This window comes from Pelodiscus sinensis, chromosome 20 (assembly GCF_052426305.1).
Source record: "Pelodiscus sinensis isolate ZL-2025 chromosome 20, ASM5242630v1, whole genome shotgun sequence".
Classification (NCBI taxonomy): Eukaryota; Metazoa; Chordata; order Testudines; family Trionychidae; genus Pelodiscus; species Pelodiscus sinensis.
Genome location: NC_143071.1, coordinates 19167793 through 19190989, shown reverse-complemented (window position 1 = coordinate 19190989; position 23197 = coordinate 19167793). Strand labels below are relative to the sequence as shown.

Below are 23197 nucleotides of genomic sequence, written 5' to 3'. Positions count from 1 at the left end.
TCAGGACAGGTGGGGACAAAATAAATAAGTATTATTTACTCCACACAGCACAAGAACTAGGGGAAACCAAATTCAATTAAGAGGCAGCAGGTTTAAAACAAAGGAAAGTGCTTCACACAATGCACAGCCCGCCAGTGGATGTTGTGAAGACCAAGACTAGAAGAGGGTTCAGAAAAGAACTAGGTACGTTCATGGAGGACAGGTCCATGAAGGGCTATTCGCCAGGATGGGCAAGGATGCAAAACTATGCTCTGAAGTGTCCCTGGCTCTCTGTGGGCACCACCCCTCATCCCTCCTGCCAGTGCAGGGTTTCCCCACACTCATCACCCTCTCTGTGGCCACAAAACAGGCTCCCCGGTCCCATCACAGCCATACAGCCAGGAGGCTGCCTCCCTGTGTTCTCCGGGATTCACTCTCCAGCCAGGGCACGTGCCCATCTCCTGCCACGGACAAGCCCGGTACTCACGGCTTGGGATTCTGCGTGAGCTGCTTGATGACCTGGCAGTAAACCTCATCGCGCAGGTTCTCCTTCTCCTTGCAGAGCTGCAGAGGGGAGCCCAACATCAGAGGGGCCAGAGCTCCAAGTCTCATATCCCAGGGACTCTCAGGGCCTCCCCAAAATCTACCCAGGGGTTCCCATTCACTGGCCTCTGAGACTTCCTGAGACTGGGGCCAGCTGGCCCAGCAGGGACTGGAGTCCACATGTCTATGGAGAGATGCCCAAGGAGGTGAAATCATGGGTTCTCCTTCTCCCCAACCCCCATTCAGATTCCACCTCTCCCCCGGAGGAGGCCATGGCCCGGATTTCTGACCACACAGCCCTGTTCCCTGGAGAGCCTCGCTCATGGCTTCCATTTCCCTTCAGCCCCCTGGCCCGTTCCCCATGGGAGGAACACACACCTTAAGAATCTCATAGACACAATCGATCTCGGGCTGGCTCTTGAGGGTTGGCTGGTCTCCCATGAACCTCATCAAAGCTGCAAGGCAGGAGCCAACATTAGATTGAGACTGGCTGGGTGGAAGGTGGGGCTGGAAACCTGGTGTGTGGTTGATTCCTGGTGCGTCCAGGGGCAGGGGTGTGGGTCCAGACACTAGAACACAATCTCATCTCCGGTGCAAGTGCAGACGTGTTTTGGTGGCTCCAGTGCCAGGGGTGATGCGTAGGGGGGCACAAGGGGTTACATGCCCCCAGACATCCTGGGCAGGGAGAGCTGCCCAGCAGCAACGACCAGCCCCTTCTAGGCACCAGCAGGGGGAGCAGACCAAGGTGTCCCCAGCTACTTTGCTCTCCTGGCCACACCACTCGGGGCAAGGGTGGGACCAGCCTGCACTCCCCAGCGAGAGCAGAACAACGCAGCCAGGGGAGCAAAGCAGCTGGGGCCGCCTTGCTCCACCTACCGCACCGTGGCTGGAGAGTGTGGAGGAGGGGAGGTTGGACCCCTGCCGCTGACCCCAGATCCCTGGCCCCGCTATTCTCTTGGGCTGCCTTGGCTGGGGGAAGAGACAAGGTAGGGGCGGAGCAAGGACAGGGCGGAGAGAGCGGGGGAGAGGAAAGGCAGGGCCTGGGGTGGCATGGGGTTGTACCGGCCCTAACCCAGCAGGAGGGAGGTCACATGGCCCCCCAAACCCCTCACCAAGTGCCACTGGCCATGACTAGCAGGGTCGTGGTGGTCAGAGATGGGAATGCTCTAGGCTCCCCCTCCCCCAGGGCAGCGACTTACTCATGAAGCTCCTTGTCGCCAGCTCGTTGGTCTCGGTGTCGGAGTAGGGAAGCAGAGAGTCCTGGATGGGGACCTGCCGAGCCAGAGCAGAGCAGCGTGACTGGCTGGCCTTGCTGGGAAGTGCAGGCAGCACAGGAAATCCCTGCGTGGCCAGCGCATCCTGCAAGTACCGGGAGTCCGGCCTGCCAGCCCCTGCCCCGAAACAACCCCCCCAATAAACACACCACCCCGTCTGGGGCAGGGGCAGGCGGCCCCTGGGCTGAAGTTCCAGCTTCAGTCTCCCTCTCCTTCCCCAACCCCCAAATACACCCACCTTGGTGTGCTCGACCAGGGCAGCTGGGTTCCTCCTCTCCGCGCTCACCCCCTTCAGTCCCGGCCTAGAGAGAGGGGCATGTGTTTGGCACAGGAGACGCCCACCGCTCCCTCTGCAGAGGAAGGGCTGCATGCGAGGGCACACACCCATGCACACACACACACATGTGTGCAGAAGGGGCCCAGGTACTCACGTGGACTGGGCCTCCCGGAAGTGCGCCGTGGCAAACTCCACCATGGTGTAGTGGTCGGCATCCGGGGCGAAGACAGCGTAGGGGGTTTCCGGTTCCAGGCTGAGGACCGAGCTCTGAGGGGGCAGATACCAGACCCGCCACCGATGTTAGCCTCCCCACCACCAGTCAGCATCCCCCCTCCCCAGGTGTCCTTTGTAGGACCCTCTCCCTTCCCAGGTGGGTCCCCCTGCCCTTCCGGGTCTAGTTAAGATGCTTATCTGTTCCCCTGGCCGCTGGATCTGAGCACCTCACAGCCAGGGTTCCCGGTAAGCTGGGTGCTTGTGCGGCCACTCACGAGAGATTCAAATGCCGCCCAGCTGATTAACAGAACACCCACGGCGGGACTTTTTCATTTTTATTGGTCGTGCGCATTCACACGGGCCTCAGTGCACATAACATTTATTCTGCACATGGGTGGAAAAGATTAGCGGGAACACGGCTCACAGCCTTTAAGGTGCGGAAGGACTGTGCTCCTACCTGCATAATTCAGAGGGTGACCTGAGACACAGGGGGCTAAGTGATTCAACCAAGATCACACAGGCAGTCTGCAGCAGAGTAAGAGACTCAACTGGAGCCTACCAAGCCTTGGCTGGTGCCCCAACCACTAGACCATCCTTCCTCTCATCTGTACAACTCTATTTCCATCTGGGTGTCAGTCACTGGCAGGACCCTCCCCCTGGATACCTCCCTCTGCCTGGCTGGAGAATGTCACCCATAGCCATTCCAGAGCCAGCTGTGGCTCCCCATCCCACCAGAGGCCTCACCTCTCTGCTAGCACTCGTCTCCAGCTTGTCTCTTTTCAGGCTCTTCGGGAGCCGCTCCTGTCGGTCCCTGTGGGTGTTGTGGTAAGTAGGGGCTGCCGCAGGCTGCACCATGCTAGCGGGGAAGAGGCCGGAGCGGCCGCCAATGGAGCCGAACTGCCAGCCTGCCAGAGGTCGGTACAAATGAGCACAACGGCATCCGGGAGAGAGCGGGTCCCCCCATCCGGCTACACCTCAGGGCTTTACAGGCTGGACGGAGCTGCACAGCTCCCCCGGGGTAACTCCCCTGCCATGCGGGTGGGGAAACAGGCACAGAGCGGGGATGTGTCTTTCCCGGCGTCGCTCAGTAAGAGCCGGGCAGGAGGGTGGCAGGTGATGATGGAAAGGGCCCTAGAGGGTCTCCCTGGTATCCTATTGGGTGGGGCTCTGCCGGTTCTGGTATTAGGCGGGGGCAGTCCAGCCCTAACCCTCCTCTCGCCTGGGTCTGGTTTGGTTCCCCATATTACATAGAGGAACAGCCCCCGCGTGGCGCCAGGTCCAGGCCCTGCCACCTTGTGTCGACTCCCACTCTGCCCAGCTCAGATCCACGCGCTCACCCGGCTCCAGCCCCTGCATGGGCAGTAACCGGATGAGGTCGTTCTTCTTGAAGCTCAAGAGGCTCTTGTCATCCGTGACGTAGCTGCGCAGAGCGATGACGTAGTCGGAGTCCTGCGGGGGAAGGGGCAGTGACAGGGCCGCCTGTCTCCCGAGAGACCGACGAGCCCTCGTACGGCACGTTACCGTGCTGGGTCCACACGTGCTTCCTGCCGTGCCTCCGCCGCTCCCTCACCTGCTTCAGCTCCTGGAGGAAAAGCTCCACCATGGCCTTGACCTGCGGGGCCTTCGCCGAGTGTAGGATCAGCTGCTCGTTCTTCATGGAGAACTCCAGGCTGTGGCTGCCCCTCAGCTCCACTAACAGCACGTCTGCAAAACTGAAAACGGCCAAGCACGCTCCAGCCACCGGCACCGGGCTGGGGGGGGGGGGGGGCGGCTCCCCCACACGTGTATCACCAGGGCGACCAACAGCAGGAAGGCTGCTCAGTGATTCGCTAGCATCACAATCCCGTGTGCTACTGCCCCGGGAGGAGGAAAGACTCAGACCTTGCACACGAAACACAAGGCCCGGGACAGGGAGAGGCCTGGAAGGAAACTCAACAGCCTCAAACCTTTGACAGGGCTGGCCCACAAAAATCACCCCCAGCAGCCGAGCGGCATGCGACCAGTAGCCGTGTGTAGACAGGTCGCCTCTTCTGACCTGAGACCCTCTGCAGGTACCACCCGCCTGTCTCCTGCTGCAGGCACAGAGCTCTGCCTGCCAGTGCTGCAGAGCACGTTCTATATGGCCCACGAGGGCAAAGCCAGAGCTGACCGACAGCCCATCAGTGGAGCAATGGCCCAGCCCTGCCGCCTTGCAGGACCCAGGCTCTGCAAATCTAAGCCCTAAAACTGGCTCCTCCCAAAGGCACCTCTGGGCCTGGCCCCTCACCTGTACTGGCCAAGGGTTTTCAGGTATTTCGGGCTGAAGCCGGGCTCGTTTGCAATCTTCAGCAGCCGGAGTCCCCGGTGAGAAACACCCAGGAGCTTCACGTCACTTCCGTGTTCCCCCTGAAAGAAAAATCCGCCCAGAGGCAGGTCTTGGCCTCAAGCCCCCAGCAGAGACCTTAGCATGGGCCCTGTCTGAAAGGACGCATCTGAGGAGACCTGTCCTGCCAAACGTACAGATGACAAGGCACTGCCTGGCCTCAGGGGACTGTTCTACACCAGCCTGACAACCAACAGGCCCAGCAGATACAGGCAGAGGCCAACGGACGGGAGTCAGTGAGGCGGACGGGGGCATGCTGGTGGAACGGACTCGCAGGCAATGAGGGGATAGCAGGCACCATGCACAGCACCAGGGCAGGGGGAGGTGTGAGAATCGAGGGGAGGGAGGTGAACAGACAGACAAGGAGAAAAAGACAAATGCTCAGAACGGGACAGGGAAAGCAAGGCACGGACAAGCGAAGCGAGAACATGGAATTGCAGGAGTCAGGACACGTATGACAGATGGGCAGGGATTCAAAATGAGCCAGAGCTGCAGAATCTGGGTTTTTAATACCCTACAGTGGGAGAGGTTTGGCAGTGGGGATTGTACACACACTGAGCTGGGCCTGTGTTTGAATTTGCATTCCCTAATTATCCCTAAATTCACGGGGGTGTCTGCTGATCCAGGGCTTGGGTCTGGAGCGAGACAGACTTACCTTGACTGGGAAGAGCCGGGAGAAATAATTGGCCCAATTATCCCGAGCAGCCACCACAATCCTCTTCTTTATCCCGTCCTCTAGACTGAAGGAGGCCTCCTTGCCGACCCGGAACTCCGCTGCCGGGAACAGAAAGCAGCTCTGTCACCAAAGGCAGGCCCGGCCCAGCCCAGCCGCTAGGAGTTAGCACACTGATGGTGCTCAGGCAGAGAAGTGCTCTACCAACGGCGGCTTCAGAGATTGGGATCCTGAGGTGAATTTTGCAGTTGGAGCCACCACAATGAGACCACCTGGTCCCCGCCCTGCTCTATTCCCAGCTATGGTGACAAGCTCTGACCCTGGACACCAGGACGCCCTTCTTGGGACCAGTGCGACTGGCTTTCCTCACAGCAAGCACTTCCCTTGCCCCTTCCTGCCACTGCTGGTGCCTCTTTCTGACTAAGGAAGCCCCCCGTGTCTGAACACACCCTCCTCCAGCTCCCTTCCCACCAGCACAATCCCCAAAGCCAGCCTGCCTCTGCTGAGGTGCGAGGCTCAGGGTCGACACTCCCGCTCCATCCAGTGAGGCTCCCATTGAGGTAACAGAAATAATGGGGACAGCCTGGGGCCAGGAGGCCAAGCTTCTATTCAGGCCTTGCCGCCAATTCACGATGCAGCCTTGGGCAACGCTATGTTCCTGCTCTGTGCCTCAGTTTGCCCACCTATACAAGGGGGCTAAAGCGTCTCTGGGTCACAGGGCTGCCGAGATTAGTTAATGTTCCCAGACTGCTTTGCAGATACAAATGTACTATGTAAATACCGAGCTTCCTGCTAGTGTCAATACAGCTCTTGCTTCCTGTAGCATCAGCCACGCCAGGCTCTGCCATGTAACCCACCCGCTGCCAGGAGCTCTGTATCCCTGCCAGGGGCAAGAACCAAGCCACCAGTTACCCAACAAGTCTTTCATCTTGAGCCTCTCCTCCTTGGAGATCCGGATGCAGGACTCAGAGTAGGTGTCTTTCATGATCTGCAGGGGAACCGAGCAAATGGGATTTCATTGGAGATGCCTCCAAAACACACCCGCACGGTGGAGTCTTGGAAGCAGCATGCAAGCTAGAGGCTCAGGAAGGACAGAGCAGGTACATGGCTTGGGCAGATACGGGCAAGGGACCAAAGTTGTTAATGAAGACAAGGAGGCAGCATGTTGGAGAGACTAGTGAACAGAGGATGGAATGGGACACCTGTGTGCACATGCACGCACACACTTACCTGCACACACACACACACACACTTACACTTACCTGCTCACACAGCAGGTTCAAGTAATACGGGTGACTGAAGTTTTCTTTGGGATAAAACACCTGCAGCAAACACAAGGGAACCATCACCAGCGTTAGACTTGAAGAGCAGCTGTCACAGGGGAGCTGTTTGTGCCCCAGCTGTGCTACCAGAGACAAAGGGCCGGCGTCCTGCGTCACCCTGGGACAGAGCCAGCAGGGAGCCGGAGGAGAAAGGGTTGTCACCAAAGCCGCAGAGCAATGGCAGACGCCTGGCTGTCTCAGCACATGCTCAGCTCCCACATGTGCTCGTGTTAATGGCAGAATCAGAGGGCTCCAGATGGAGGATCAGTCAAGCCACCTGGGCTCATCCAGGCACCATGCTGGCGAGGGCTTGGAGAAGGCAGCATCCCTTGGTTCCAACACTGACCTGGGACCGTCCCCAAGCCCTGCCTGCAGCTCTGCGCGAGCCCAGCCCTCCTCTTGTGTGGGTCTATTTCCCTGACATGCTGGGTTACGACATGGCAGATGGGACATCCAGGATCCAGGAGTGAAGAGGCTGCTCACAGAAACAGCTCACTTCTCTATCTGTGCCTTCCCCATTGCACGTATTTTACAAAGGCAGGCACCCACGTGTGGGGAAACTGAGGCACAGAATGGGGCAGTGGTTTGCCAGGGACACGCAGCAAGCTGGAAACAGGGGATGTGGGTCCTGATACCCCATTCAGGGCCTTCCCTGCTCACTGGGTCATGTTGGGTATTCACTGCAGCTGGTTTTGGACTGTCTCTGGCACAGCCAGGCTTCCGTATAGTGCCTGCACCACTCCCCTCCAGCTGACACCTCTGGCAGGGGGCGCCCCGCGCCCATACCTCTTTGCGTAGGAAGAATTTCCAGGGTGTGGCAGCATACGAGAAGCTGACGCTGGCAGTGAGCTTGTAGAACTGCGTCTTGATGCCGGCTTCTTCTTCTGCCAGGTCCCGAGCAGTGCCTGGAGGGGGGAGAGGGCAGTGAGGGGAGCTCTGGGCACCGTGGGAGTGCTGCGGCCCCAGCCACAGACTCCCAGGACAGGAGGGCGGCGTGCAACATCTCGAAGGGCCACGTTGTCAGAAATCACTGGCCAGCCTGTGCTTGCTGCACATGGGACAGGGCGCACACAGTGGGCCATGGCATGGCTGACCGTCACACCTGGCAACGTGTACATATGGGACTCCCTAGGCAAAGTCCATCCCAGGGGAAGAAATGAGGAACTTGAGAGGCAGGCAATTCCAAGTTCCAGGCGGAACAGCTGCCCTCGTGCGCTTACCCACTGGAATATGGCCTCACTTTATGCCATTATAAAATGATTGGTTGTCGAATGATCTAACAGAAACACTTATACAATCTTCCAGACCAGTGTGGTATGAAATTAATAGGTAGCAGATTTAAAACAAACAAAAGGAAGTACTTCTTCACACAACACACAGTCAACCTGTGGAACTCCTTGCCAGAGGATGTTGTGAAGCTCGGGACTTTAACGGGGTTCAAATAAGAACTAGATAAATTCATGGAGGATAGGTCTATCAATGATTATTAGTGAGGACAGGTAGGAATGGTGTCCTTAGCCTCTGATTGTCAGAAGCTGAGAATGAGTGACAGGAGAGGGATGATTACGGGTTCTGTTCATCCCCTCTGGGGCACCTGGCATTGGCCACTGTCAGCAGACAGGATACTGGGCTGGATGGACCTTTGCTCTGACCCCGTATGGTTGTACTTATGAGGGGCTGTCTTTCACAACAGAGCAATTTCAACCCCCAACGGGCTGTTCCATGATGATCACCAAGCAGGGAGCTGGGCGTGGAGGGAGTGTTGTAAGTGTTTCAGGACAAGGGGCATGCTTCTTTACAGTAATGACCGTGCTTTGCACCAGATTAGCACACTCCCCACGGAGGACCATAAAGTACTCGATGAATATTTATGAATGCGGGCTCCTGTTGCAATCAAAGGCAAAGCCCCCATAGAATTCAGTGAGCACATCCGTAAGGATCACCCCTTTGTATAGCCCGAGAGTGAGCCCACCCAGCAAGCAAGACCGTGCCCAAACCATGTGGACCGTAGAGGCACAGCTATGGATTTGCCACATCACTGAGCACTGTAGCTATGGCAACCTAAGCTTTAAGGGCAGACCAGCCCTAAATGGCCAGGCCTGGATAGAGCCTAGCTGCGTCTCTGAGGCCTAAGGCCCATCCGTGGCCGTGCCACCAGAGCACAGTGGGCCATGGCCCACCCACTTGTCATCCAGGCCCACCCACAGCGCCCTCTGCCCTGCTCAGCCGGTCTGTGGCTCTTGCTGGGGAGCAGGGTCGGGGTGCAGGGGCTTGCCCAGCTCCGTCTACCAGGAGGTCCAGGCATGGGGCGTGCCAGCTCTTCCCTTCCAGGGCTCCAGCTGTGGAGCCCACCTGCGGCCCGAGCCCACTCCCCAGGCAGTGCTGGGTGGGCGGAGTGAAGCAATGCTGCCCCGATCCTGTTCCCCAACGGGAGTGCCTCACAGATCAGGCTAGCCCCAGTCCCACTCCCCCGCTGTAGTGCTGGAGATGAGGAGAGGTGGCCCCAATGGTTGCTGCCCTGCCCTCCTGTCCTTGCCCCCCCACCCTAAATCAGGGCCCAGTCTGCCTACGCCACTGCTCTGCCCTAACCACTCAACAATGCTGCTCTCAGACTTGCCAGAATGCTTGGGAGTGGGCTGTGAGGCTGGGGCCTGGCCCCTGGGGAGGGCTTGGAAAGGCAGGATCCCTGTGCTTTGCATTCCTCACCACTCCAAAGTCCATCACCACGCTTCCTGCACTTTGATAACGAGTCTCAGACTGAAACTGGGCTGGACTTTGGCAGAGTTTCAGCCCAAAGGTCCTTTCCTTAGCTGCAGTGGTAAGATCTGCTCAGCCCTTCTGCCTTCCCTCCCAGCTGCCGTGCAAAGCACATTCAGTGCTGGCCCAAGGGGCCCCGTCCACAGCGCTGGATGGTGACCCCTCGTTTTACCCACAGCAGTCACGAGACTCCCTGGCACCGCATGGCTGGAGCAGAAGGGCTGCTCTGTGGGGCACAGGCTGGTTCTGGGCCCATGGCCCGTCCAGTCCCGGCCGTTCGGCTGTCTTCACATGCGTGGCCAAGTGCCCACTGGGAACGAGGGGGAGGCCCAGCAAACTCGTGCCGCACAGAAAGGCTGTGGAAGAAAAGGCCCCCGCTCACCCTTCAGCTCTGGCAGGGCTTGGCCAGCAGGCGGGCAGAGCGGGGGCGGGATGGGGGGAGGCGGAGGAATGAGGGAAGCAGAGGCTGGTGGCTGGCCAAAGAGGTTCATGAGAGGCAGCTGCTTTTCCATGATGGATGCGGTAGATTGGCCCTTCCTGGCGGGCGGAGGGGGTGGAGCCCCTTTGGGGCTCTTCTCTGGAGAGGATGCCTGGGAGCAGGGAGAGAAAGGTTTTAGATACAGCCATACGCCACCGCTGTGGGTTCAGGGGAGGGTGCTGAGGGGCCCCGGGGCAGAAACCTCATTGGCAACAACATGAAGCCTCACAACCAGCAACCAGGTGACAGACAGACAGACGTCAATTGCAGCCCACATGCATTAGGGGTGGAGCCACCCGCAGCACTGCGGAAAGAGGCATCCCCTTGCCAAGACCCCCAGGCCACGCCAGCGCCGGGTGGGCAGCTCTCCCCAGGCTGGTCTCTGCCGAGGTCAGTCCTGCACACATGCTAATGTGCATCTTGCAGCCAGGACCCCGGGGCCTCCCACCACAGATCTCCAAGGGCTTTACCAATGAGCATTAGGGACCCATAACCCATCCTACCAAGGAAGTGCTATAGCTAGGCAGGTTGGGTGACTTGCCCAAGGCTACACAGCCAGCCAGCGGCAGAGTCAGGAGTCCTGGCTCCCAGTTCTCTCCTCTGACCACTAGACTGTAAGCTGGAGGATGCTGAAGCCAGAAGAGCACCTGTGCTGGCGTGGGAAGGGCTCACCGAATTTGGGGGCTCCAGGCTTATAATCCCCAGCTTGGTCAGCGCTTCGTTCTTGGGGTCATTCTTCTTCAGGAAGGTCTTGGACGGCCTCCTGCAGGGCAAGAGGGGACAAACCGGCCCAGTTTAGTGCCCAGGGCTCATGGCGCTGCTGCAATCGCACAGAGAGCCCGGGGGACAATTCCTCCCTTCCGTGCCCGCCCCACCCCCTCACCTGACAGGCTCAATGGGCTGTGGCTCCGGGCCTGGACGGCTCTGGTACATCTTAATGATGTTGCGAATCTCCCGGCTGGGCTCTCTCTTTGGTGGCCGAAAGGCAGCCACCCCAGGGTGCGGTTCCTTCTCCTTCTTCCCTTGCACTTTCTGCTTTGGTGCGGGAGGTGGCGCCGGGGGCTCAGCGGCTGCAGGGCAGGAGGGCATTTACCAATGGAGCCGGTGGGAGCTGCACAAGAGAAACCCCCTTCTGCCACTAACAGTTGCTTCCTGTGTCCTGCCCCCTGCTCCAGGGCTCCAGAGCCCTTGGCTCCATCACTCTTTCCTAGCTACCCTCCTACCCAAAGCCCTTGTCCTGGCCCTCCCTGATCCGCGGCTTCATTCCAGGCCAGGACTGCGAGAGGTTGAACAGGGAACACGCATGCAAGTCTGCACAACTGAGCGGGAGACCAAGGCGGAGTTCACAGCCCCGGCCAACCAGGAGAGTGACGGGGAAAGGCTGTCCAAAGCCTGAGCAGAGCAGGGAGAGACAAGGGAAAGGCATCGCATCTGGGTGTTGCTCAGAGGCCTGCGGAGAAGTTCCCAGATCAGATCTTCCAGATCAGAAAGATCGCTGCCACCAATGTTCCCTCCAATGTTTTCCCTCCATGTGCAGATCTGTTCTACCCATGTGCAGAATAAATGTTTATGTGCAGAGGCACATGGGATTGTGCACCAAAAAACCTCGCCATGGGCTCTCTGCTGATCAGCTGGGTGGCATCTGAATCTCTCCTAAGCGGCCGCACAAGCGCCCAGCTTACAGGGAACACAGCTGCCCCTATCTTGCCCTGTCACTGACAACTGCAGGAGGCCCCAGCTGCAGTGGGATCAGCATGTTTCCACTGAGCCAGAATAGGGGGACAGCAGGATTTCTGGGGTCCCCAGCCATGGAGCGCGAGGACTCCCCGGCACAATTGGGTGGGGTGGAGCTGCCAACACATAGTTCAAGGGCCTCTCTGCTGCTCTGTGGGCTGCAAGGAGGGGTCTGTGGGCCAGGGGGAGGGCATGGGTAGGGTCCAAGTAGGGTCCTCAGACTATGGTGAGAGTTTGGAGTATAAGGAAACAGGCTCTGTGCAGGTGCTCAGCCCCTAGGGTCTGGCCATGCATTAGAAGAGCTGCCGGAGTCTCACCCCGCCCCCCCTCGGCCCACTGCCTCACCTCTCTCTGGTTCTGGGCTGGACCTCTCTTCCGCCGGCTGTGCATTTCCTGGAGGGGTCCTTGCAGAGCTCTTGGAAGGGGACCTGGCTTTCTTCACCCGGATGTTTTGCTCTCCTGAAGAGAGGAGGACCCGGGGGGTGAGCACAGAGCAGGCAAGATCTGTCTGGGCCCGGAGTGCCAGGCCCTGTGCTTGCTACCCTGCTGCTGCGTGGGGGTCACATCCCCAACAGGAGACACACATGCTCCCAAACCCAACAGGAGCCCCCAGGAAACCTACGAGCCACCCGTGCAGAACCAGAACCAGCCCAGCCTCTGCCCCAGGCTCTGCCCCGGCTCACAGAGGGCTGGGAGCGAGCTCTGCGCATCCAGCTCCCGGGCCGGGCTTCACGCTGCTGCCCTGGGAACGGCCGCAGGAACAGGCTGGCTCGCGCAAGAGGAGCTGGGTCCCAGCGCGGGTGAAATTCCCAGCCAGACAGTGGCTCACCCATTCGCTGGAAGTACTCCATCTTCCGCTGGAAGGTGTCTGGGGACACTGAGTCCTCGTCAGTGTCCGTCAGCTGCTCTTCTGGGTCAGCGTGCATCTAAAACAGCCCCCAACAAGCCCAGTTAGGACGGCAGGGGGACATGGGGTGTTTACTTCTGCCCTGGCTGACCCCAGAAGCCCCTTTGTGCCTCCCTCTCACACACACATTGAGATGGGGCCCAGTGGTGCCATTCAGATTCCAGTCCAGATCCAGAGCTTCCCCCAAATCCAGGAGTGGTTGGATGGATCCAGGCCTGGGACCCCTTTTAAAGTGTTTGTGCCAAGCGTGCTGTGAAATAGACAGTAATTCCTGCTGAGCTGCACGCACCCCTAGGGACACTCCGCTCGCTAAGGGACCCTAAGGTGGGCCCAGAACAGAGGAGGGAGGCGTGACAGAGGGCGAAACCCCTTTCCCCACCCCAAAGGCAGGTAACTGCAAGGGACTCAGGCCTGGTCAGTGCTTACAACGTCGGTCACCCAGCTACACCACCCAGAGATCGGAAAAATCCACACGCCGGCGTGCGGCAGCCGTGCTGACCTACTGCCCAGGGCGGACACAGCTAGGAGGGCAGAAGGATGCTGCTGTCAACGTAGCTACCACCGCCTGGGAGGTTGTGTGCCTACAGTGACGGAAAATCCCCGTCTGCCAGCCGGGGCTGCGTCTCCGCTACAGCCTGCCAATGTCACCACGGCGACGCCAGCCTAGTACCTGAGGCACAGACATGGCCTGAGTGTTGAGGCTTTTGACACTGTTGTCAGGGAACCGGCAGGGTGTGCCTGGGAACGGACTGGCAAACATGGCCGCTTCTTTGACGTCAGTGGCAAACCCGCCTGCCTTTGGCCCTGCCTCTTTAAACCTCAGGGAGTGACGTTAGACAGGACTCAGCACGGCACCTGCACACAACCCTCTGAGCAAGGTTCTCTGCCCCGCCCCCTTCGCTAGGCTACTGGCGGAGCCGGGGCTCTGTCACACGGAAACCCGGTCGCTGCTGGAGACACCTTGGCTGGTACCGGTTCTGCTGCGGCTGCTGGTGCAACCTTCTTGCTGTTATAGGTTTTCTTTGGTTTTGAAGCTGGAGCTGGAGCTGGAGCTGGAGCTGGAGCTGGAGCTGGAGCTGGAGCCGGAGCCGGAGCCGGAGCCGGGGCCGGGGCCGGGGCCGGGGCCGGGGCCGGAGCCGGGGCCGGAGGTGGAGGTGGTGTCAAGGCTCGTCTTGGCCTTGGGGGCTCAGGAGACCTCCGCCGTGGCTGCTGCTGCTGCTGCTGCTGCTGCTGCTGCTGCTGCTGCTGCTGGGAAATCGTCATGGCCTGAAGGGTCATCTGCTGAGCCTGAAAGAAGAAATCCAAGTCTCCATGATCTCTGCGCACTCACACGCCGAAGCCTGGGCAGCCACCTCCATTCTTCCCCAGGAGACGCAGAGCCACTAAGCTCCTAACCAGCGCCATTAATGTAACCACGTTATGGGCTGAGGCAGCCCCACACCCCCCACTGCCCAGGCAGGCACGCTCCAGGAACCTTGGATCCTCACCATGCTGTCCACAGGGAGCTCTTGTTCCCTCAGAGGGCTAACGTGCTGTCGGGCACTAGGCTACGGAGTTAATGCACCTTGAGCCAGACAGAAAGAGAGGCTGCAGGATTTGCATGCCCAGTGACCTCCCATTTGGCGCCTCTGGTCTAGTGCTTAGAGCTGGGGGGTCCTGTGGTCTACCCTGGCTCTGCCACTCACCCACAATGTGGTCTTGGGCAAGTCACTTACCTGCTGCATGCCTCAGTTCCCCCTTCTGCACAGTGCAGATAAGAAGAATTCCCCACTGCACAGGGTGTGTATACACACACACACACACACACACACACACACACACACACACACTGCACAGGGTGTGTATACACACACACACACACACACACACTGCACAGGGTGTGTATACACAAACACACACGCCTCCACTGCACATGGTGTGTACACACACACATCCCCACTGCACAGGGTGTATACACACACACACACACATCCCCACTGCACAGGATGTATACACACACACACACACACACCTCCACTGCACATGGTGTGTACACACACACATCCCCACTGCACAGGGTGTATACACACACACACACACATCCCCACTGCACAGGGTGTATACACACACACACACACATCCCCACTGCACAGGGTGTATACACACACACACACACATCCCCACTGCACAGGGTGTATACACACACACACACACACGTTAGGAAGAAGCTTGAGTGTGGTAGGGAAGAGTCCGCATTCACTCTGGTGCATTGTCTCCTCACAGACTTGCTCCCTCCCCCACGCCCTTGGCACGCACCATGAGCAGGGCCTGCTGGTTGATAAAGGCTTGTTGTGCTGCGAGCTGATTGGGATCCACAGCTGGGATCACTGGCTGAGGCGCCATCATGGCTGCGAGAGAGACACGAGATGATAATCGCAAGGCAAAGGCAGCTGCCTGCCTGGGGGGGCAGGGAAGCCCCCGACAGGCCCCTGCGCATTAGGCGGGGGACACAGAGGCGCGCAGGGTGCCTGCCGGTGGTGTCTGCACGCAGGGGCACATGGACATCACAGCTGGAGCCTGAGGTGCATGTGGCAGCCCCGAGCCCACCCCGGGGGTGCACCTCCAAACACACAAGACATTGCCCTGGCCCAGCCCAGGTTGGGTGATTAGATTCTGCCTCCTGCCCGGTCCATTGGATGCCGCACGTTCCCCACTTCCTGCTCTACACTGTTGTGTGGGGCTGTGGGACCGCCAGGCTCCAGCACAGAGGTGGCTGCATTTCAGGGGTGGCTGCTGCAATTCCTGTCTGTTACTGGTAAAGCGCATCCCAGAGTCAGGGGGTGAGAAGGGGTCGCAGGGGCCATCTGAGCCTAACGATAAAGGCCCTGGGTAAATGAACTCACCCAGCGCCCACCCGCCCCTCAGTCCAAAGACCAGCCCCCCTGGGATTTACTGGGCCATTTTTGCATTCTGTTACCTGGCATGGGTGGCATCCCGCCTAGCGCTGGCATCATCGGCATGGGGGCTGCCATCATTCCACCCATCATTGGCATGGGCTGGTAAGCTGGGACTTGCATCAGTCCAGGGTAGCCTGGGGGAAAGATGCCACAAGGACAGTCGGCATGGTCAGTGACGCCCAAGGAGGAAAGCCCTGTCCAGCCCCAGGCAGACCCCCAGGCAGACCCGCTGGCACCGCTGATGTGTATGGAGCACGGTGGCATGGGATGGGACTTCCCATCACTCAGAAAGCACCACGGCAACACCCAGGCAGGAGGAAAGGGTCAGGACAGACCGAGCGGGAGGGGGCGCCTGGCAACTTGGCACACTGATGCCACTCAACAGCATGTTCTGGGCTCCGCCGCCTGCCCAGCCTCACTGTGCGCCCCTGGGCCCAGCCCAACCAGGAAGCTACTGAGGCCAAAAGCCCTGGTCTGCAGCATTTCTGTTTACAAGGGAGAATGTCTTCCGCTGACGGACAAAGCTCCTTGGACCTGCCACGTCCAGTGCGTTGGAAGCCCCCCTACCCCCAGCTGAAGCCAACACGGCTGAACTGGCAAAGAGCCCACGGCAGACACAGAACAGAGCCTCGGACAGGATGCCCGGGAAGAGTCCCCCCCTTGTTGGCATGAGCCCCTGCTGCGTCCCGGGCTGTGAAACAGGAGGGCCCTTGTGCACAAAGCCTCCAGACTGTGGTCACGGCTAGAAAAGAATGGGGGGGGGTTCACCTCCTTCCACGGAGCCCCAGCGCAGTACACACCAACCCATTTCAAATACCACATGCCTCGCCCATTTGTGAAATAGCCATGGCTGGCAACTGGCTATGCGGCCGTGATTTCTGACAGCCACAGCTATGTTCCCAAAATGGCCGGGCCCCAAGATCTGCAAGGGCCACGAATGCCCCGTCTCACAGATGTGCAATCATCAAGCTGCCCATATCTCTGCATCCCAAGTGTTGCCCCAGCCACGGGTATTCCCAGGGCCCACAAGTTCCTAACCACCGCCCAGCCATGCCCCACGAAGGTCTAACTGTCCCCCCCGGACGCCAAGCACACAGACAAGAGGGAACGAGAGAGAGAGAGAGAGAGAAGAACGCACACACGCAAGAGCGAGGACCTGAGTATGGTTCCGACTTACTAACCCTCTGAATAGCTAGGGACGATGGGGAAGGCTGTGAGGAAACAATAAGAGAGATTAAAATCCTCCCCTCTGAGGCTGCCCAATTTGGAGTATGCTGGCTCCTCTACGGCTGTGGGAAGGGTTAAGGTGGGCCTGAGACGCTGATGTCCGTGGAGGTGGGTGCTTGGGGAGGGTTGGGATGGGGGAGGGACGAGCCGTCTCCAGGTTCGGTTGTTGGGCTCCGAGCAGGAGGAGACATTCTGCGCAGGGACTCGGCGGTGCCGGGGGTGCAGGGCCAATCTGAGCGTCGCAGGCTCCCAAGGCATACGCAGACCCAGTCCAGACCGCACTGGGAATCAGTCCTGGAGGCCAGCTGTCCTGCCCTGGCTCATACACCCCCGCGGCCCAGCAGCCGTCCCTGCCACGGCCTCACCACAGGCTGACCCAGAGATGCTCAGCCCCCCTACTGACCTGCAGAAGGAAAGGCTCCTTGCTGGGTGGGTCCGATCTTTCCTCCTCCTTTCATGCGTTCAGTCAGGCTCCTTCCATTCTCCAAACCCTACAGCGAGACCCAGCGTTACGCAGCTCCCCAGGACAGGGGGCGGGGTAGGGGACAGACAGTGTGTACAGCAGGACAGACAAGGGGAAAGATGCACGCTGGGATCACCTCTCCGCTCCACACTGAGCTGAGCTCCTGGGGAGGAACGTGCAGCCTGCCACGGGCACAAGGGACGGAAAGGCAGCAGCAAGCAGACAAGGGAGGAAGCGGCGTGAGACTTACGGGCACTCTGGACCCTTGGTGGAGCACAGGGTCGAAGAGGTTATCCACATAGTGCTCTAGGCCTTTGGGGGACCTCAGGCCACCCACTGCTCCTGGAGCAAACAGAGTCCAGTCACTAGTTAGGCGTGGAACAGCCCCCCCTCCTTTCCCCAGTGTCATTACACAGAATATGAAACCCCCCGCCCCCCACTCCCTGCCCCACTGAACGCTGCTGACTTCAGCCACCCGCTGGCTGGGGTCTGTGGCGGCTGACTCTTCCGAGTGCCTGCCCCACTCCCGGGGAGAGCTCACCTGAGTAGACGCTCTCGGCGTCGAGGGACGGCGGCAGGAATGGCGGAGGGAGAGAGGGCGCCTGAATGCCCGGTGCTGGAGGGATGTCCCACTCCGTCCTGTCAGAGGGACGGTCAGAGAGCTGAGCAAAGCACAAAGGGCTGCGAGTGGGGTGTCGGCTTGGGAGGCAGCGAGGGACACTCACCCGTCCAAAGAAGGGCTCTGGAAGGGGCCACCGCCCTGCTCGGGTGTGATGGGATAGTCAGCTGAAGAGTGGCCAGCCTCCTCCATCTCTCCAATGAGGTCCAGCATGAAGTCGCAGCCCAGCAGGTCCTGCCACACCTCACCTGACAGCATGGAGATGGCCCACCCTCGAGGATCCTTATCCAAGCCCCTGAGAAGAGGGGAGGAAGGGGCGAGAGGGAGAGGATGGTAGAGTTAGCGAGAGGAGCACCGGGGTGGGAGGGAAAGACAGGGAGGGAGAGATGCTGAGAAGAAAGAGTTCAATTTCCTTCCCCCAGCACCAGCTTTTTCTAGTCCAGGCTAGTTATTCCTCCCCTCAACAGAATCTACAGCGCCCCCAGCAAATTCTAATCTTCCCCCAGCAAATGCAAGCTTTCCCAGAGCCCCACTGGAAGGGACAGAGCACCGTCCCTGCTGCTCAGAGGGGGAGAGCAAGACAACAGTGATTAAAAGATTTGCCCAAGATCAGACAGTGAATCTGGCAGAGCCAGGGACTGCATCCAGAGCTGCCGATTCCCACGCCCCAAGATGATCCATGGGATCAATGGTCCTTCCTCTCCCCCTGCACACTGAGCTAGGACAGACACGGGGAGACACGCAGCTTCTGCTCCTGACTTGACAGCACTTCTCTGGGCTCTACCAGACAGAGTTTCACCAGTCCCATCTTGCTGGCCTGCCCAGAGGCAGCGTGTTGCAGTGAATAAAAGATGAGACGGGGACTCAGAAGACCTGGCTTCTATTCCTGGCTCTTCTAGCAGGCTGACCTTAAGTAAGTCACTTCCCAGCCTGGTGCCTCAGTTTCTCCATCTCTGAAATGTGGCCCTGACCTTTGTAAAGCGCTACGGATGAAAAGTGCTATGAGAGAGCTATGGGTCGTTATCACCACCACCCTTTTCTGCTCCATCATCTGCACCTCCTCACACACAGGAGGCTGCATCTGCACATCAGTGTCAAAAGATAATGCAAAGGAGAAACTCATAGGAGGCTTCATGCCGCATCCTGGAGTCTTTGACACCCTCCTTCCCCTGCCACCTTTCACTCTCTGCCCTTCCCGCCAGTTCCAAACACTTCTCAAAGTACCAATCTATTTGGAGTCAGAACGGTTCAGTCCACAGAGTCTCAAGAGCCCAAGTTATCCACAGAGTTCTAGCCTGAAATAAGGGCTGCAAACCTTCATGCTTCAGGGCAGGAGCCAACCACTAAGGCCTGGGGGTCAGGAAGAATCGTTCCCTCATACTCTATAATTGTGGGGTTTCTTTCAGTTTCTTCAGAAGCAGCTGGTGCTGGCCACATTCAGAAGTGGGATCCTGGACTAAATGGGCCAGTTTAGCAATTCCTGTGTTATTAGAGGTATAAACTGGGTACGTCTGGAGAGAGGGGTGATAGTGGAAAATGCAACCCTCCCAGTGATAAGCATCTGACTCCTGGCCTGGAGCCCGGCCCAGTGTGAACCCAAAGAACAATAGCACTCCCCCCTCGAGCTGTACCTTGAACCCAGGATCCAGCCTGCGTATTGTTCTGCTGTCGTCCAGGACTCCACTTCAGCAGAGAACCTCTCCTCTAGGCCAGGAAAGAGAGAGTCAGCAGAGCCGTCCACAGGACCCAGGCACCATGCGATGTGTGGCAAGCTCTGCGGGAGGATCACACCCGGCCTTCCAAGGACACCCAGAGGCACTGAGAGCCGGTCAAGCACTCTCCCTGCGACCCTCTAGACTAGCACATGGGGGCTCTGTGTTACAGCGCCTGCCAATGCCAGGGCGTTCGGAACCCCACAGGTGGAAGTGCAGTGGGCCGGTGCTCATGGCCGCTCTCTGTAGGAGCCCAGCTGCGACCCCCGGGGCCCAGTTTGCAGAGGTGCCGAGCACACACTGGGTCTGTGGGGGGAGGGCAAACGCCTGGAGAAGCAGTTCAGAGAATCCACAAGCAGCAGGACACAGAGCAATGGGGTTTTGTTCTAGCTGGAGCCGGAGCAGCAAGCCAGGGCTGCAGTTAGATGGGCCCCACCCACACCCAAAGAAACTGAAACTCAGGAATCTGTCTCTGTCTTTACCCTGAATCCAAACTGCCTCTAACTTCAGGAGGGGATGGACAACGGGTCAGACCTCCCTGGCCATGCCAGCCAGCAGCCCAGGTCTTGTGCCCAGAGCCAGCCAGGGGAAGGACTTTCTGAGCCCCCTTTCCAGCTCCAGCAGAAGCCTTGAAGGGGCTCACAGTTGGGGCAGGCGGGAGCCAGTTACCATTATAGGTGAAGACGTCCAGAACCATCTTCCCTCTCCTCTGGTTGGCGGTCCACTCCAAGAGGGTGGGAGGGTGGGCACGGGAGACCTCCGGGCTCGTCTCGGTTTGCTGCATTGCTGTGAGGATCTTGCGCTGGCAGACGGCATTGTAGCCCTCCAGCCCGTGGTCTGACACGAACCTGCAAACCAAGCAGCCACCTGTAATTACGCGCTGCTCCTCTCCGGAAACAGCGATAAAAAGAGCCCTCTCCCCTGCCCCCCCTCCCCTTCCTTACTTCAGCAGGGGCTTCTCCAGCTCTGGCGAAGGGGCGAACGCGCTCAGAAAGGCAGCCAGCAGGGCGTAGCCTCGCTGGCTCTGCTCCGCATCTGGGTTCTTCCACACCTGGCTGAGCACCTGACTCAGAATCTCATCGCGCAAAGCCGGGTTGCCCAGTCCTCGGCTGGCGACGTAGTTACCTAGGAGCACTTCCTGCCAGCTCTCGAGGTTCCTATCCCCGATGAACCGCAGGATCTGAAAGAGGCCCAATGGAAAATCAGTGAGGGGCTTGGACTGCAAACTTCAGACCCTAGTTCCAGGTACTGCATCTGAACTGGGAGGTTCAAGAGGTCCGGGATCCCTCTGCAAAAGGCAGATCTGTACTGGAGCTCAGATTTCAGGCACGCCCGAGGTTTAGGAGAATTTGGGAGGCAGCATGTGTGACGTAGTGGGGGTACTTGCTGGGCTGTGGTGACCTCTGCTGTCTGGAGCAAGACCCAGCAGGGAAAACCTCACTATGCAAAGGTGATGCCAAACCTGTTGAACCAGATACCCCCCATGGAGAGGAACAAAGGAAGGGGGAATGCTGCCCTGGCTGGGGGGCAGGGCTGGAAGGGTGTAAGTTAGTTTCTGTCTGGGAGCATGGAGGAAACAGCCTAGGGAAAGGGGCTGGAGTTTAGGGGCCCAGTCTCCCCCCCATCTCAAGGGGGCCTGAGGCATCCTAGCCCAGCTCTGTGACCAGATTCCATCTGTGCTGTGCTGTATCCTGGAGAGGCAATAAACTTCCTCTATTCCACCGGCTGGTGCAGTCTGTTTGTGCCATTTCGGGGTGCAAGAGACGGGGGACCCCCAACGCACCGTCACAGCATGTCATGGGGATAGGACATTAAACTGGGAGCCTGAACTCCTGAACTCTATTCCTGAATGTGACTGACATACTATGTGACCTTGGGTAAGTCACCTGCCCTCTCTGGGCCTCAGTTTACCTGTCTGTACAATAAAGGACGTGGTGCTCACCCAGTCTAGGTGAAGAGATCTGAGATCTATAGACTAAAAAGGGCTAGGTATTCTGAAGGCATCAGTGGAAACTTTAGGCTGGGCTGATAGTGCACTTAAAGCAGAACTTCAGCCTCCATTCTGTATGGAAAATGCTTCACACACTTCCCAGAATTACAGCACTTCCTCTCTGAGGGCACAATGAAGGCTCTGAGAATTTACAAAGTCAATCTGTGAATAAGTTTAGGAATTAAAATTATTCTAAAGTCGGCCTATTAAAAAAATGCCTGGCTCTCTTTTGTCCCCAGAGTTCTCAGGAACAGAAGAAACTCCTTAAACTTCCCATATAGTTAAAACTCACTGAAATCCTGTACAAAGGCTACATATTTTAAGGATTTATCTTCTTCCTCTTTATTTTCACTATCCTGGAAATTTGAAGAGTCTGTTGTCATGTTAGTGAGAACTTTGGACACATGTTAGTGAGAACTTATGATATTTCGTAATTAATTAAATTCATTTTTAATTAATTAATTTCTTAAATCATTAGCAGATTAATATGTGTATTCCCAGAACATCCATACTGTACAGAATGAGTAAGTGCTGTCATTTTGGAGAAGATGTGATGTGTGCTGGTGTTATCCCTAAAGCTCCATAAACAGCCTCACCGAACATAAGAGTCTTGGCCCTATCCTGCTGAATTCCCATGGGAGTTTTGCCACTGGCAGACCTTTGAGTCACACGAGTGTACACGTGCCTACATGGAGAGTCACTGCATGACTGTATTGTAACTCCGGCCTTCCTCGTTCCACCCCTTCCCTCTCGTCTGTTGTTCTCGCATTACATCAGAACTGCACAATCAACTCCATCAAACACTTTCAGACATAAGCTTTAGTCTAGATATTTACAAAAGTAAGGTCAGGTTTGCCAGAGAGCACTTCCATCCACTCTATGCCACACACGAAAGTACATGTCTGAACAGCAAAGAAAAAGCTGGGCCGGGCCCATGCCAGCTGACACATGGGGTGTAGACATTGCTGGAGCTCAAACTCTGGGACCCTCCCACCTTGTATGTGTCTAGCTGCTGTGGGTCTCTCACTGCTGTGTAGACTCACCCAGAGTGCCCCACCCCTTATAGGCCCAAAAGACACTGCCAGGTTCTGTTTTGCAGAGGATGTAGGGTATTTTCCCCATGGACTCAGTAATTGGCACTCATAGCAGAATGGCGCAGCAGGGCTGTGTGGGGACCCTGTGTCACAGCGATGCCTAATGGTTAGAGTGGGGGACGAGGTGTCTGGGTTCTCACGTTCTTCTCTTCCTGGCTCTGAGATGCTAACTTTGGGCAAGTCATTTCAGGCCCTTTTCTGCTCACATGAAAGCCACTGGCCAAACTCCCACGGATTTCAGTGGGACAGGGCTACAATTCTCTCGTGTTTGGTGAGTCTGTTTGTGGCTATTGCGGGATGACAGCTTCCACAGGCCCCAGGGCAAGTGAATGGGCCACTCGGGTCTCGGGTGGAAGGGCCGGGGCAGAGGCCAGAGCAGCCAGCCCTTGGTGCTGTCCTGACTGCGGAGCTGAACCCACACCCAAGCCCTCACAGCCTCACTGAGAGGTGCTCCGGCAGCAATTTAAAGGAGGCCCAGGGTTCTGACTGCTGCAGTAGCAGCAGCGGCAGCCGGAAGCCACGAGCGCCTTTGCATTGACAGACCCCATGGCTGTTGTCCCCTCCCCATTGGCAGGCCTGGATAACACCAACAGTCCCTTCCAGGGCCTGCCTGTTATTTGCACAGAGCTGGGTGATG

At 58.0% G+C, this 23197-nt stretch overlaps 1 protein-coding gene across 1 annotated transcript in view; it reads right to left on the bottom strand.

Annotated features, from left to right (window-relative positions):
* MYO15B (myosin XVB) overlaps nucleotides 1-23197 on the bottom strand; it is a 96735-nt gene that overhangs the window by 13226 nt on the left and 60312 nt on the right. Inside the window, exons 28-55 of the mRNA XM_089771932.1 lie at nucleotides 20421-20656; nucleotides 20146-20324; nucleotides 19396-19468; nucleotides 17871-18059; nucleotides 17687-17784; nucleotides 17396-17487; nucleotides 17086-17173; nucleotides 15476-15589; nucleotides 14815-14906; nucleotides 13480-13806; nucleotides 12442-12538; nucleotides 11950-12071; nucleotides 10762-10940; nucleotides 10551-10641; nucleotides 9783-9990; nucleotides 7430-7548; nucleotides 6584-6643; nucleotides 6234-6309; nucleotides 5304-5422; nucleotides 4553-4671; nucleotides 3857-3998; nucleotides 3624-3735; nucleotides 3031-3191; nucleotides 2228-2340; nucleotides 2035-2098; nucleotides 1722-1794; nucleotides 901-977; nucleotides 467-543 (exon numbers count right to left, since the gene is read on the bottom strand). Coding sequence (XP_089628058.1) covers nucleotides 467-543; nucleotides 901-977; nucleotides 1722-1794; nucleotides 2035-2098; nucleotides 2228-2340; nucleotides 3031-3191; nucleotides 3624-3735; nucleotides 3857-3998; nucleotides 4553-4671; nucleotides 5304-5422; nucleotides 6234-6309; nucleotides 6584-6643; nucleotides 7430-7548; nucleotides 9783-9990; nucleotides 10551-10641; nucleotides 10762-10940; nucleotides 11950-12071; nucleotides 12442-12538; nucleotides 13480-13806; nucleotides 14815-14906; nucleotides 15476-15589; nucleotides 17086-17173; nucleotides 17396-17487; nucleotides 17687-17784; nucleotides 17871-18059; nucleotides 19396-19468; nucleotides 20146-20324; nucleotides 20421-20656 — 3497 coding nt within the window. The remainder of the gene's footprint in view (nucleotides 1-466; nucleotides 544-900; nucleotides 978-1721; nucleotides 1795-2034; nucleotides 2099-2227; nucleotides 2341-3030; nucleotides 3192-3623; nucleotides 3736-3856; nucleotides 3999-4552; nucleotides 4672-5303; nucleotides 5423-6233; nucleotides 6310-6583; nucleotides 6644-7429; nucleotides 7549-9782; nucleotides 9991-10550; nucleotides 10642-10761; nucleotides 10941-11949; nucleotides 12072-12441; nucleotides 12539-13479; nucleotides 13807-14814; nucleotides 14907-15475; nucleotides 15590-17085; nucleotides 17174-17395; nucleotides 17488-17686; nucleotides 17785-17870; nucleotides 18060-19395; nucleotides 19469-20145; nucleotides 20325-20420; nucleotides 20657-23197) is intronic.